The following is a 16532-nucleotide window of genomic DNA, read 5'->3' on the forward strand; positions in this document are numbered from 1 at the left end:
CAGTTGATGTATACTTTTTGTATATGTACATGTGATTCACTGAACAGTAGTTGTATCCATGTTGTATATGTGCATGTGATGAACTGAACAGTAGATGTATACATGCTGTATATGTACATGTGGTGGACTGAACAGTAGATGAATACATGCTGTATATGTACATGTGGTGGACTGAACAGTAGCTGAATACATGCTGTATATGTACATGTGGTGGACTGAACAGTAGATGAATACATGCTGTATATGTACATGTGGTGGACTGAACAGTAGATGAATACATTCTGTATATGTACATGTGGTGGACTGAACAGTAGATGTATACATGCTGTATATGTACATGTGGTGGACTGAACAGTAGATGAATACATGCTGTATATGTACATGTGGTGGACTGAACAGTAGATGAATACATGCTGTATATGTACATGTGGTGGACTGAACAATAGATGAATACATGCTGTATATGTACATGTGGTGGACTGAACAGTAGATGAATACATGCTGTATATGTACATGTGGTGGACTGAACAGTAGATGAATACATGCTGTATATGTACATGTGGTGGACTGAACAGTAGATGAATACATGCTGTATATGTACATGTGGTGGACTGAACAATAGATGAATACATGCTGTATATGTACATGTGGTGGACTGAACAGTAGATGAATACATGCTGTATATGTACATGTGGTGGACTGAACAGTAGATGAATACATGCTGTATATGTACATGTGGTGGACTGAACAGTAGATGAATACATGCTGTATATGTACATGTGGTGGACTGAACAGTAGATGAATACATGCTGTATATGTACATGTGGTGGACTGAACAGTAGATGAATACATGCTGTATATGTACATGTGGTGGACTGAACAGTAGATGAATACATGCTGTATATGTACATGTGGTGGACTGAACAGTAGATGAATACATGCTGTATATGTACATGTGGTGGACTGAACAGTAGATGAATACATGCTGTATATGTACATGTGGTGGACTGAACAGTAGATGTATACATGCTGTATGTGTACATGTGGTGGACTGAACAGTAGATGTATACATGCTGTATATGTACATGTGGTGGACTGAACAGTAGATGTATACATGCTGTATGTGTACACATGTCTTCCAGTTTTGCATTGTTTGAAGGTATTGTTATCAATGATCTAGACATAGATTTACGTTTTAAGTGTTTGAAGCATCATCTTTGAATAGGTCAGTCATCTCCAAACCATATCACAACACTTTCATTCTGATTTGCCATATCTTCATCGTGTGTGGTTATGGAAGGCGAGCACCTCTATGTTGCTGGCATTGTGTCACTATTGCATTGTTTTGTCCAGAGTATCAGCAACACGTTCTTGAATCAACCACATGTTCGATGCATTGTGCTTCATGTTTGTGTAATTGTTTAATTTGCTGAAATTGACTCTCGTATCACGATCACCAAACTCGGGCTATATTAAGTGTTCTCTCAATCTGGTGGGAGTCAACCGTGTCATCATTTTTTGTACTTCTTCTTTTCCATATAAAGAAATGCGGATATAATACAATATGGCGCGTCTTAACTGTGTTGTATGTTTAGTTAATATCAACTAATCGACATATTGGAACGAAAATAACTTGTCCTGATATAGTTGTTGTTGTTGTGGCTATACATTTCTTGTTTCACTTGGTGGGGCAGACAATAAGTCCGGCGACCCCAAACTTGTTATATGAGGAGACGGAAATGAAGATCGGGTGCGGATCAGTACTCATGCTCTGATCTACCGACTGCCTGGCTTAGACTGGAGTATTTAATGGTCGTCGTGATTTAGCTGATTTCCCTTGTTTCACAAAACAAAATACACATGTATTCTTACTCATGGCATTCGGTGGGTGTAACGCAGACTTGAATAGTTTCTTTACTTGCTTGCACTCGGCAGTATTCCATCTATACTACGGCAGAATGTAAATATTCCAAATCTGAACTAGACAACCCAGTGGTCGATATCACGAACTTCGACTCCTTTAGTCGCCACTTAAGCATGGGTTTCTGAAGACTAATTCTAAATCGGATGTTCATGTGTAGCTTCAGTTATCGTATTTCAATTGTATCGCGACGTGTGATGGAGAAAAACCCTAAGTGATGTTTGTCTTAGACGTTTACCACTACGGTGAGACTCACGGACACTGTAATGGTCCAAGAAGTATTATCTAAAGGAATCCGGGATTCGAATCCACAATCATAGGATTCTGGCACGCCACGGGGGCGTAGCTCTGTACAGATAATTGCGTCTAGACCACCCGTGACCCCGGATGCAAATAGAAGCGACAAAAGCCGTGTCCATTGTATGGTTCCGAATATATCATGAGCATGTGTTTATGAGTGATGATACCACCAGGTAGGTGATCGTGTATATAGCCCCACTGATAGCACCCCTGCAAACACATACAAAGGCAAGTCCAGTGTTCACCTGAACAAACACGGGAACATGTGTCCTCCACATATCTATATCAAAACGTTTTGAAAACTTTGTTCATGCTTTGAATAGTATAATCATTATATAACAACTTTTGAGGAAGAGTCGTATGACGCTCTTTGAAATCGTCGAAGAACAGGAACTTATGACAGCGGAAAGTCATCCATCTCGTCATACAGTCTCACGATTAAATGATTGTCACATTTTTTATGCATACTGCTGAAACACATGGGCTGGCTACATTGGCTTCTTCTTAGTTCAAATTCAGGTGGGGAAATCAGTGGAAGGAAATTGGTTGATCATCGATACACATGAAGCATAATTAATCTTCTTGTCCAATTTCCCATGCTTTACATTGGGGAGTCGGGGCAGAAATTCCGAGTTATGTAAAGAAACATGGTGCCTATTGTGATGCCTACTTCTGACCCAAATTGCCCCGAATTCTACAAAGATGTTATCTGTCTTTCTCAGTAAACTTCAGAGGACATTCAAGTTTCAATTTTGTTAGTAACAAATGCCCCCTCGACAAGGGAGGAAGTGTGTCCTTAAGTTTGTCTTGTAGGTGGTGTTGAAAATTAAATTTTCGTTCGATTTCACATGGCTTTAATTCCACTTGTCTCATGAATATAAACATAATTCCTTGATTGTATTAAGGATTTTGGCTACAGGGATTTGGTGCTGCACTTACTGGAGAACTATATCTCACGTTAGAGTCAAACCAAAACTTGATAGGACTGAAGCACGCTTTGGGACAGACTTCTTACTCAGTTAAGCTGGCTTTATATGTAGCATTATTTGAAGTGCCCCTAGCACCAAATTCTTTGATTATACAGTTGATGTCATGATGCTTATGTATACCCCGGTCAATGACAACATGATCCGATCTGTTGGGCTGAGTTTTTTATTAAAAGTTTGACCTCGTGGGTACAACGGTCCTGTGAACAGTATCACATCTAATATAATTAGGAGATAAACATACTGTGTTTTCAATGTAGAGCTAGGTTACCTGTAGATTTAACCCCGCTAAATTGAATTTGGAACCGAACGCGCAGCGTGAGGTTTCAAATGTTAAATTTAGCGCGGTTAAATCTACAGGTAACCTAGCTCTACATTGAAAACACAGTATGTTTATCTCCATTCTACCATGACTAAATAAAATGCGAACTCTTTTGTGTTAGCAAATATACAGAGTGAAGCGGCAAGGGTTGAGTTCAGTGTTTTGAGTGGGTTATCGATCTGCATTACAGAATCACCGAACAAAATATGGTGCTGTATATACTCAAGCAGTTTATTTACACCGTATTTACTTCACTCGAACATATGACAGGCATTGAAAGCATATAAGCACGGCAACTTGGTAAGCTAACATGAGGTGGGCATCCCTAAAGAAAACAAAGCAAGCTTTGCAAGGCTTTCGTCTACATCGCACGTCACCATTATGACGTCATATCGCTCATTGTGACGCTAAAGATATGACGTCCCAGTCGTATATAGAAAAGCGCCAAAATTTCAAGCTCTCTGTTGTCTCCAAAACGTAAATACATTCCCTTTGTTGATTTCTGTCGTGTTTTTCTGCACGAAATGTATTGTCACACATCCTTTGAATATTGTAGTGACCGCATCTGTGCATTTTGTAACCGGTAATTGTAGATATAGTTATTCAAATATGCGTACCGACAATGACTGAAAATAGTACTATTCTATGAATATTAGCTTCCGCGGTGATGCGGCCGTCAAACCAGCTGTTTCAATCAGAGGGGGTTTATTGTGATTTAATAGCCTCTGATTGACCAATCAGAATCGAGTAAATTCCAAATTCATGGTAGAATAATCTATATACCTACTGTAACTGACATAGCCAGTCATCTACAACCATATAGTTGGTTGCACATTACTCTGGTTCAGAACATACAAAATAACTTAATATCAAAATAACAATAAAAGATGCAAAACATTAACAAAGGGTAAGTTGCTAGTGACTGCTTAATAACAGTAGAGATATGAGCAAAATCTTTTTGTACATGTAGCTTTACCATAATTATTATGAATTAAATGATAGAAATATATACAAAACATAATTAACAACTATGGGCTAAACCACGTGTTCTCACGATCAGGAATTGACATGGTCACCACTGCCATTTATCCAAGCCGATACAAGACCACGAACCATTCGCCAGAACCCTAGAGTACTTGTTTTCACATGCACGGAGGTTTTACTAGCCGCCTAACTCTCATTTCTCACTTCCAAGTCAAATATCAGCCAGTGAAATAATATTTACATTTTTTTTTATTTTATGTACATTACGATTCCCCAGTGCCCGTGATATACCTGGTCCAGGAAACAATTTCATGAACTCAATTTGAAGGAGAAACATAATATATGCGATTTGCAGACATATCTAGCATAAACGTCGACCAGAAACATTTCATGTCAGGACCAGACGTCACTTGCACTTCAACACCCACTTGGCCAAAGATGCATACATATGTCATAAGAGGTGATATATAAGATTCATTTAGTCGTTGATATTATTTTGAAACTGGTGGAATAGCTACTGCAGTCATGAAACATCTGCCATATTGACAACTAGAGGTCATGATAATGGCCAATGCATTAACCCCAACCCCATCCCATGAAACATCTGCCATATTGACAACTAGAGGTCATGATAATGGCCAATGCATTAACCCCAACCCCATCCCAATCATGCCACGCATTTCGTTTAACCTTATTTTTTCATAATACATAATAGATATTTTGCTTCCTTGCATTGAATCATTACATTGTAAAGAGAAATGTTTTGTAAAGTATTTCTTTGAATGTGAGCACCTTATGCACGTATTGTCTTGCATCTTCTTTTTTCTGAATCATTTGTCTGAAACGAAAAACATTATGAGTGAGTGAGCCACTTGGAACAGCATTTCAGTTATATCACGGTGTGACAGATTTATTTGGGAGGAAAGCCCAAAGTGATGCAGGTCTCAGGCGTTTACCAGTTTCATGAAACCCACGAGCACGGGAAGGCTGCCTAATTGCAACAAACCTGGAAACATAATTGGGTCGAACCGGGATTCGAACCCACAATCATAGGTTTCTGGCATGCCCTAGGAACGCAACTCTGCACAGCCAATTGCGGGGCCTAGACGACTGGGCAACCCGTTCCTCCGAATGCAAAAGAAACTGACAAAAGAGTCCATGTTACTTTTCCGAAACTTGTCATAAGCGTGTCCTTTTTTTTGAATCACTAACAAATATTTATGACACCGCCACCCGTGTCTCCGAAAAACAGTAGGAAGTACTATTTGAAAATCTTGTTCATGTTACTGTAAGTAACTGATGTTTTACTGTCTGTATATAATATATACAACATACGTTAAAGGGTATAACAGAACGATTTCCGATGTCAGGAAGCTTACCCACATATCCTTTTCTGATGAGTGCTGTCGTCTTGTTCGTCACTGACCTCTCGGTGTTGGTTTTGAAGGAAACTCTGAAACTTTTATAAAACACAGACATAAAGAAATATGGATTCCTCGGACTTATTCCTAAAATAGTCACTAAAACTGGACGTGATATTTTTATTTCACTTAGTGATATCACTGTAAATTTCATTCTTAATAGGTTTGAGCAAAGTATGTATCTATAATATTCTTAAATGATACAATTATACATTGTCCGGATGTTCATAACGCACGCTATGAATTTATTTAGTTTCGTCTTTTCCTTGGCAAGAGTAATAATTATTGACATCATGTTTGTAGACGTCCGTTGATACCTTTCAGCATTTCTTGTCAGTAGACATGAACCAGTCTTCCTTTGCTCATACTCCTTCTTCAGCTTGGTGTCTTCCTCCTCTGAATAGTTGTGCCACTTTGTTCCATCATCACTTCTCTGCCACACATATTGCCCACCCGGGTCATCTTCAGTGTCTCTGCTTGCTGAAATATTGTTATGTCAAAACGACCCCATGTCAACAGTCATCAGTATTACAAACATGCCACGTTCTCAACGAGTACACGTCCTAAGTACAACACACATGGCAAACGCTTTAAAACAGTACATATCCTGAGTACAACATGCAGGAAACAGTCCAAATGAGGATAGGTCCTCGGTATATCACACATGACACACATTCTAAACGACAAAACGTCCTCACTACAGCCCACATGACACGTTGATAAGATCAACCACGTTTAACATCTATCGTTTAAGTTCGGGAAGGCTGTTATTTTTTCCAAATAGTATCGACATCATGAGTAAAAACCGCCTCATCGGAACGATGAGCGAACACTTTAAAGACTTGGTGTTCTCATCATTAGCACCTGTGTGGTGATATATGTACACCTCTTTGTTTTGATAGTGGTAACACATATAAACGCTAGATGACCATTAATAACTGCACTGCTTCTATGGAAATGTGTATGCTCAAAGTCCACCCATTGTGAACAAATACAGCTTACAGTGTCCAGGAGAGCACCTGGAAGCGTTTGTTTCCGGGGCCTGCACTTGTTGGCGAGAGAATGGATCTCTGAAAGAAAGATTTAAAACGCTAATGTTATTAAAAGAACTATCCCAATACTACTTTGCACATTTATGCATTTCACCTATTTCTAATTGTTGGTGCATGAATATCAGTCCAGGTGAGCTGGAGACAATAGTTGTCCCTATGTCCTGGTCCATTGTTTCCCTACCTTAGTTTCAGCTCAAATCTGTTATTTTCCCCATAGCTGTAGTCAAACGTTTCTCCATTTTCCCAACGAACCTAGGCAAATAGAAAACGAAAACGGTTCGCTGTGTAACTATTTGTAATGCATGGTAAAATATATGCATGAATATATAACGTGTATCTGTTGGCATCAAGCGGATCAAAGTATATCATCATTATGCTTGGTGCGGACTTTACCTTCACTTTGTGGCCACGTATACGTATGACGGTGCCTATACTTCCGGGGCCACCATCTTGATCTTGATAGGCGTCCAGCCTGTGCGATCCTGAAGCACATTGAGGCAGAAACATGTACATATGGTAATGTGAATATAGATCACTGACCTCACTGTACTGTGATAAGGCATTTGCATCAAGATCTTATTTTGCTCAAAATATTGTTTATGTGACATGGGGTTTAACGTCGCGTTCAAGATTATTGCACTTGTATAGGACGTGTGTGTGTTATAGAGAGAGAGAGAGTCAGGGAGAAAGAGGGAGAGACAGGGAGAGAGAGATAATATGTGTGTGGCTAATTTGTGATATTCCAGACTGACGCCGGTCATATAGTGCTACCCCACTGAGATATCATGCCGCAGTGTAACATGGATACTAGTACCCAAGTTTACTGACTCCGATCGACCAGTCCTTATTTTATCTCCGTGATGCTTAGCACCAGGCAGAGTTACAATAAATACAGTCTTTTAACGTATTTTAGCATGACACGTTCAGAGGATCGAACCACCGACCTTTCGCTCTGTGGACAGACTATCCACTAGACCACGAAGGCGATCGAATATTTGTTAGAACATCAATATGATCTCGCTAGACACCCCTATGCCTGCTACTTACCTCTTTCTACTTGGACACCAATGTCCATTCTATTATCCTCCACTCCACGCGGCAGATAGTCTGCAATCAGGACATCAAAGGCATTCTCCTCCCCGTACCTGTACACATTGCTGTGTCCATTATCCCACCTAACCCACAGAGAATCTGCAACACCGGGAATCAATATGGTTTTAAATGTCAACTGAAATAAAATATCCCCTTGAGCAGTAAGGAAATTATAATAAGTATACAATATGTTCACCATTTCATTCATTCATTCTACACCAAAAAAATATATTCTCCGACCTGTTTCATACTCATTGTGTTTGTTCTAAATGGCATAAATGTTCGGATTCATTCGACCCGTGAAGATTCCGGGGTAGAATAGGTCTTCAGCAACCCATGCTTGCCGTAAAAGGCGACTATGCTTGTCGTAAAAGGCGACTAACGGGATCGGGTGGTCAGGGTCGCTGACTTGGTTGATGCATGTCATCGATCCCAATTGTGTAAATCGATGCTCATGATATTAATCACTGGATTGTCTGGTCCAGACTCCATTATTTACAGACCGCCGTCATATAGCTGGAATGTTGCTGAGTGCGGCGTAAAACAACAAACCAATCAATCAATCAATCGGATTCATTCATGGAAACATGCCTAACTAATGGACGAAAACGTTAATTAGGGAGATAACGATGTAATATGTGAACCTTCAGATTGTCCATGGTTGATAACAGTGCCGGGTCCGTCAGAGTCTTGATTTCCCCACCTCCAGTCAGGGCCGCGTTCTACTCTTGTTCCAAGAGGTGGTAGATTACTGTATTCTACGACGTTGTTAAAGTCGTGTGTAGCACCTAAGTCAACCTCCACTCGGCACAGTTGTTCCCTTACAGTGGCTTCAACCTCGTCCTTGTAAATGACATACATGTGTATAAATAACATAGCTACCTAGAGCGTTGTTTTGTTTACGGGAACATTATAATTATAGCATTACGAGCATTTCAATTTGAAAACGGTTACCCTTTCTTCTATTGATATATCGTTAGCCACGGCATCGATGATGACATCGAGTTTGCTGTGGAAATCGGCCGGATCAATTTCTTCACTTCTCACACAAGTGAGAACACTACTGCTTAGTCTCTGTAAAACGAACATGCGTAATTTCAGTACAGAATGAACACATCTAAAGAGCCTAACATCAGAATTTCACTTACAGTAGAACATCGGCCATGCATGTCGATACATGGTTATGCATCGTTAATATTTTACACTGTATCTAGAAACCGAAACGGCAACACATGCCTTCAAAACCCTTTCAGATAGTGGGATAAACAGTTCTTCTTTTAGGAAATCATCGACTCAGTCTTACCCTAATAAGCTGGTATCTAGTGAGCCTCTTCATATTTCTCCTTTCTACCAATTCGCCTTTACACAATGACGAAATAGATTTCAGGAAACTCTGTAATATTAAGGGCATACACTATACAGTAAAGTAGATTATAACGAACTCAAGGGACTACTAATTTTAGTTCGTTACAACCGTAGTTCGTTATAAGCATATATACAGCATAACAAATAGTCGGGACCAAAAAGTAAGTTCGTTATATCCGTCAGTTCGTTATAAGCGTGTTCGTTATAACCGTACTTTACTGTATCACTTAATACAATTCGAATCTTGACTCTTTTTCGAAGTTAGTAATGCTTTATAAACAAAAGCTATATATTCAACTACAGGAACGCTAATCAGAAAAAAAATGGATTTTACTCATCCAAAATGCATGCAAACTATTTCAAACTATCTGGGATATCTACAGATATATCTCAACTTCAATTTTCTTGTATTGTGGTAATGCAATAAATACATACATTTGTAAGAACCGATGTCCATGGTTTGACAATTTACGAAAGGGAGGAAAGCATACATAGTAAAAGTCTTACCATATCTGCATTCCCAACAGGAATCCACACGATCGGTCCAGCCACAGCAGATTTGAAGTCATCATTTCCTAGTTCACTGATTGTGGATATCACACATAGCTTAGCCTATCACAAAGAAACATTTTCTATCTTATATGCACTCTTCATGTTTTATCCCAAGGATATACCTAATGATTATGTCGAACCTCGGATAACTCGAAGTTAACGTATGTCAACACTTCGACACAACGGTGTTGAATATACATATATATAGTCCCAGGAGACGTGGTTATTCATCTGAAGTTCAAAAGTGTTTCGCTGCTGTTTTATATAAATACCTAGTCAATTGAGTAATGCATACCTGCCCACATGGACCAGTTGCATCTTGGGTGTGTTCCTCACATTCTACCGTAACCAAACCATCAGTGATGAAAATTATTCTTGGAGGCGTTTTAACCCCGCTAAAGTTGCAAATTCCACCTTTACAGGAACAAAAAAAACGCTTCACAGTTTCGTGTGTGTCACATCGAGAATGGATAATAATATTATACCTGCACGATATTAAATCAGTGAATATTACAGGAGTAAAGCATTTGTTCCTCACATCCAGAAATACAAGCAAGTGTTTTGAGGTCCACAGAGTGAAACATTTGTTCCTTATACCAACACAATCAAGCAAGTGCTCTAAGGTCCACCGGGAGTGAAATAGTTGTTCCTTACATCCAGACATTCAAGCAAGTGCTCTAAGGTCCACCGGGAGTGAAATAGTTGTTCCTTACATCCAGACATTCAAGCAAGTGCTCTAAGGTCCACCGGGAGTGAAATAGTTGTTCCTTACATCAAGACATTCAAGCAAGTGCTCTAAGGTGCACCGGGAGTGAAATAGTTGTTCCTTACATCCACACATTCAAGCGAGTGCTCTAAGGTCCACCGGGAGTGAAACATTTGTTCCTTACATCCAGACATTCAAGCAAGTGCTCTAAGGTGCACTGGGATGGAACATTTGTTCCTAACATCCACACATTCAAGCAAGTGCTCTAAGGTCCACCGGGAGTGAAATAGTTGTTCCTTACATCCAGACATTCAAGCAAGTGCTCTAAGGTCCACCGGGAGTGAAATAGTTGTTCCTTACATCAAGACATTCAAGCAAGTGCTCTAAGGTGCACTGGGAGTGAAATAGTTGTTCCTTACATCCACACATTCAAGCGAGTGCTCTAAGGTCCACCGGGAGTGAAATAGTTGTTCCTTACATCCAGACATTCAAGCAAGTGCTCTATGGTTGACCGGGATGGAACATTTGTTCCTAACATTCTTACACCTGGAGAGTAACATGTGTACATTACTTCTATTACTACATGCAAACGCCAACAGGTCTACCTGGAGAGTACATATTGTTCCTTACCTCCTTTAATACATACGAATGCTACCACGTACACCTGGAGAGTAACATGTGAACATTACCTCTATTACTACATGCGAACGCCACTAGATCTACCTGGATAGTAAGGAACAATATGTACTCTCCTTTTAGATTACCATGTACAATACCTCTATAACTACATGCGAACGCCACTAGGTCTACTGGAAGAGTATGGAAAAATATGTACTCTCCATGTAGATTACCATGTACATTACCTCTATTACAACATGCGAACGCCACCAGGTCTACCAGGAGACTAGCATGTGTCACTTACCCCTTGTGAGACATGCAAGGGCTACGATGAGCCCTTGGAGAAGAGGAGATGTCCCTCTAGGTTCCAGTCCTTCTATAAATAAAGAAAAACATACGTCTTGATTTCGGAGAATCTGAATTGCAATCCTTTAAATAGTACTTGCACGTCAAATTATCCATAAGAGAAAACAGACATAAAAACACGTGGAAGTTATTTCTACTAAACCATGTAAACACATGACAACACATTCATGTCAATTCCAGATCTCAGTGAACAGAACCTCAATAAGTGTTCTTGTTTTGATTTCGGGCTAAATCATAAGCTACAGGTTAAACAATGGCCAAAGTATGTAAGTATTTATTTTATTAGTGTATAGAATTACATTTGATATCTTAGTTATCATGACGTTGTTCTTCGTTTATTATTATTATAAACAAAAAACACAAATCATATATCTTCCTTCCCAACGCCCATGTACCTATGCAGTCCCGCAAAGATTCATAGTCATTTGTAAGGTGATGGGCAATTCTCGCTGTGCCTCCAAACGTAACGAGAGCCACATTTTCCTCAATAGAGTGTTCTTCTGCGATTTCCTCAATTCCTGTTTTAACACAAACAAAAGTACTGTGTATGATCGAGACATTTACATTGCTTAAATACAAATACTATGTAACAAGAGATGGCGAACTTCATTAGTTATTATCCAAATGTGTACCTAAATGTACTTATATTCGAATACGTTTGTTTGAGAGGTTGCTATAAATCTTTTAATACAAGATTTCTTTATATAAATCCACCTAAAAATTTAAAATACATACCATCGATCAGCTCATGAGCAGTTTTCTTAAGTTCCGTCATTGCATCCCCGCTGATACTGCCGGATGTATCAAGGCAAAGAACAGTGTCTAATCCAAGTGCTTTTGGAATGCCTTCCGAAACATTTGCTGAAATATAGGCAACAGAGAACTGTAAAGTAAATGTGTGAATTCAAAGATCCTGAGCGAAAGCAAGGGGAAACACTATTGGAAGAAATAGCCATGAAAAGTATCGTTTCACAAATCCCGTTGTTCAATAATGACAAATGAGTTTATATTAAGTCCATTCATATGCACTTTAATGTCACAAAAGGACTCGTTTGCGTGTGAACATTGACTTAGTAATATAATAATTAGGAACGACATATTTTGTATTACTGCCAAGAGAAGAATGAAGAGGTAGTAAATAGACTTTGGAATTTTCTTATACACATACACATTGCCTTTTCATATGCACCCATCATTCCATCCCAAAACCTAGTTGCACCAGGCATGTCTTCAAGGAGACCCCGATACTCTGTCATTGTTCGTATACTCTCTGTAAAAGGATCTCTGACAACTGAACCTTCCTTGGTCACGGTAATGTCGAAGCTTCCCCTGAATAAAATTATAAAAATGAAATTCAGCACAGGGAGAATATGATATGAACTGCAGAAAGATAAATAATAGAAATCATTGGCTCGAACATATTATGATAGGGTACACACTCATCTGATACTCTCTAGTTATATCACTGTATTCTGTCAAATATTATTTGAAGTTATTATGTCAATGTACAGACCCCTTGGCCAGTTTAGACAACTTCTCCCTGATGTCCCGTTTCATTGTTGCTGCCATATCTGTAAGATCGTGCCCACCAATCGATGCCAGTCCCTGGTTTACATTCTGCTCTTTTCGCCTCCCCTTGCAAGGCAGTTCAGAACTGGGATTTTTCCCTTGTGCATTTGTATCAGTGCAAGGTTCCACATTTGTAGGTTCATTTTGCCTGTCCTGGACTAAAGTGTCTTCAGAAACAATATCCCTATTCTGTAGCTTTTTCGAATCAGCATCTTCCTTTTCTGATCTTCTATATGTCAGTGCATTTTCAATAAGCCTGCCTGCTGATTGCTTTTTTGTCTTATTCGTATCCCTGACGTCGCTTTGTGTAAAACCTGATGTTATACCAAGTTCTTTAGATCTGTCGGTGTTCGACGATTCCTCCTGATTACCTGTGCTTTTGGTGGATTCCTCTCCATGGACGTTGTCTTCTACTAAAGTACCTATTTGTATGCTGCTCCCCAAGCCACCTGGATGGCCAGAAGTAGGACTCATGTCACCTGCAATAACATTCCGAACAGTAGCGATGTCATGTTCAGTCACATTGTTTTTCACTAGGGCTCCACAGGTTTCATCCCCTTCAGGAGTTCCCTCCTCTACCAGAGTCAGGGATGACATGTTGTCACCTACCATCAAGTCGAAGACACGTATTAGTGCAGCTGTAACTTTCTTGTTTTGCTCCTTTTGAACAAAATCTAGCTTTTTTATCAGTTCTTTCTGGATTGACATTTCTTTCTCAATCAAAGTAAACCTATCTGCGAATGGCTGTTGCTGTGGTGATGATGTACCTGGAGCACTGTCAAAACAGCACAAGAAATTCATTGATGTGTAAACATCTTTAGGTAAACATTATTTGGGTATAATAGTGCATATGTTGTCAGGAAAATAAGAATATTACTTGTTAACAGAAACATTTGATAGCATAGCATATTTCGGTTTCAAATAAAAGCACAGTTTCGAGCCTCTCTTCAGTGAAGTACCACTTCAGTGACCCGAAAGGCATGGTGGCCAGGCGTCGTTATTCGATGTGCAGACTTTCACCTAACCGCTAAACATATAAAACGCGCACTTACATTATTTGCCATCGTTATGAAATAATTGATACACATACAAGTACTTTTCAAACGCTCACTCACTCACTCACTCACTGTACCTTATGGTTCGGCCTTCAAGTCTTTCTTCGCTTAGATTGAAGCTGTGACAAAATGTGGTACAGGGCACTGTGTACTGTTCATCTGATTTCAGTGTTACATTGATGTCTGGCATCGATGAAACGCAGTTTGATACAAACTTTCCAAGCAACGTGATAAATTCATCCGATCTCTCGACAAAAAGTGTCCTTCCCGGATGGCGGAATACAAAATGCAGAGGTTGGGACCTCACTACAACCAGCCTAGCTTTAAATTTTTTATACACTTCACTGACAAAAGAGTACACATGATTCTTTTCCCGAAAGATTTTTTTGCAAAACCCCTCCTCAAGCAGAACAGAGTCGATCTCTTTGGTCGGATTTAACGTAACTGTTGATGTCATTAGTTCCTCAGACTCATCCCAGTGCAGACATGCAAGTAGTGGCCCTGTTATAGGAACATCACAATATGTATCAACATGTAGGGTTTGCAGGAACATTAAAAGTTTAAACATCAAATCGAACTTATCTCAGCCATTTTCTGACGAATCACAAGAATGATAAAACATGATAAATGAATTTATCCATGTATATCCTTTATAGATCTGTATTTTTCTTTATGTAGGTTTCGATTTTAAATACACAAATTGTTCGATTAGCAGGCCCGTAAACCACTAGCTTTGTATCATTTAAACGGCCATTCCCCACATTTCCTCGTCTTTTTAATCATTGGTCAACCACCTTTCCCCCCTACACTAGATCATTCTAACCTACCCTTGTTTCATATCAAAATCGTTATTAGATCTTTTTGTAAAATGAACTCCTCAGTTCCCGGAATCCGGATTATTCTCCCCCTAATACCATATATGTGTATCTAATAATCTCTTATTATACCTACTCTATTTCTGATCGCTTGTATGTTCCTTCTGATGTTATTACTATCGTCATGCTCTGATATACAACATTCCTTTCTTGTCTATCTAACCTACTAGCTTTGCCTTGTATATCAGTGGCCAAGTGAATTTCTTCCCTAGGCTGTAGCTTCTTCCACCGGTCATTAACTATGAACTTTGTTAATTCTTAATATGTTTTTCCGACGCGTAGTCTTCCTTATGCCTATGTTTTACTGTTTGCTTTGGGTTTCCCTTCAAATGTCTTATTATATATTTCTTTTTGTGTCTTACTGAATTGATAATTGCTGTAATTTCATGCCTATAAAACACTATGTTATAATGCTATGATCAAATTTACGTTTTGTTGTTATCTTGAAAAATGGTGTCCTTAACTTAACTTTTGTATGTTGTTGATTATTGATGTATGTCTGCCGACAATGATAATATAAATTTATATATAGTTTCAGCCGATGCACTTCTACTTTCACTTTATTACTTAAACATGTGCAATGTATGAGCTTCATATTACCTGTATGGGTGGAAGGTCTATTACATGTACCCACCTGCTTCACGAGAGCCTCCCTCAGAATACCCCTCGTTAAAAAAGCCATCCACAACAATATGTGAGGGGTCATCTGTAATCACCCGCCCATTCAAAATACATCGAATATGTAGGTCAGCCATTGCAAACTACAAAGAAACAATCGTCACTGAATATCACAACCATACGATTTCTATTTTCACTTTGATACACGTTCGATTTCTGGTCAAATGTTCTCAAATCATTAGCGCATTACGAAACAAGGGAGGAAGGCGTACTTATCTGCACGTAGGCATTTCGTCTACCATGTTCCTGAACAGTTTTCAGTCGTATCCCCTAACTATCTAAATATAAACATGACATTGTAACCATGACCTTGCTTCCTGACATTTCAGATTGGCGAGTTAGACTTCCCTTTCGGTTATCTTCCCTTAGTTGAATGTCTGGGAGCAGTTCGACTCTATATCTATATCCATCTGTGTGTAAGTCTGTGTGCTGGATGTGTGTTGGTAATTTAAATCCTGATTTGTATTTTCATCCGTATAAGCGTATTGTCATTGCCAAGGGTACTACACGTAGCCAGTGTTTCATACGTTTGTTTACATACATGTAAAGACTTGTTTGCAAAGCATGCCTAATAATGCAGTGTGCCCTCGTGTATCAATAGTCACACTTCGTACGCTATATATATATAACAAGAACACCAATGAGAGACATGTATCAAAATTACAACTGT

The 16532-nt window shown here is 39.2% G+C and overlaps 1 protein-coding gene across 2 annotated transcripts; it reads right to left on the bottom strand.

Annotated features, from left to right (window-relative positions):
* Positions 1-5113: 5113 nt before the first annotated feature.
* LOC139478697 (uncharacterized) lies at positions 5114-16154 on the bottom strand. 2 transcript variants are annotated; one of them, XR_011654324.1, is made up of 21 exons: positions 16075-16154; positions 15819-15945; positions 14387-14810; positions 13199-14029; positions 12854-13014; positions 12421-12546; positions 12081-12203; positions 11624-11695; positions 10291-10409; positions 9951-10055; positions 9382-9471; positions 9033-9152; positions 8723-8921; positions 8034-8177; positions 7380-7468; positions 7168-7238; positions 6937-7004; positions 6252-6414; positions 5893-5972; positions 5520-5638; positions 5114-5351 (listed from the first exon to the last, which is right to left on the bottom strand). XR_011654324.1 is itself a non-coding variant. In XM_071261285.1 (20 exons), exons 2-20 carry the CDS (start codon positions 15937-15939, stop codon positions 5344-5346), a joined length of 3114 nt encoding a protein of 1037 aa, XP_071117386.1. In that variant the 5' UTR covers positions 15940-15945; positions 16075-16154; the 3' UTR covers positions 5114-5343. The 2 variants fall into 2 exon arrangements, 1 of the variants encoding a protein (XP_071117386.1); XM_071261285.1 differs by lacking the exon at positions 5520-5638.
* Positions 16155-16532: the final 378 nt, after the last annotated feature.

This window comes from Haliotis cracherodii, unplaced genomic scaffold, assembly GCF_022045235.1.
Source record: "Haliotis cracherodii isolate W230 unplaced genomic scaffold, xgHalCrac1.p SCAF_1, whole genome shotgun sequence".
NCBI classification, from domain to species: domain Eukaryota; kingdom Metazoa; phylum Mollusca; class Gastropoda; order Lepetellida; family Haliotidae; genus Haliotis; species Haliotis cracherodii.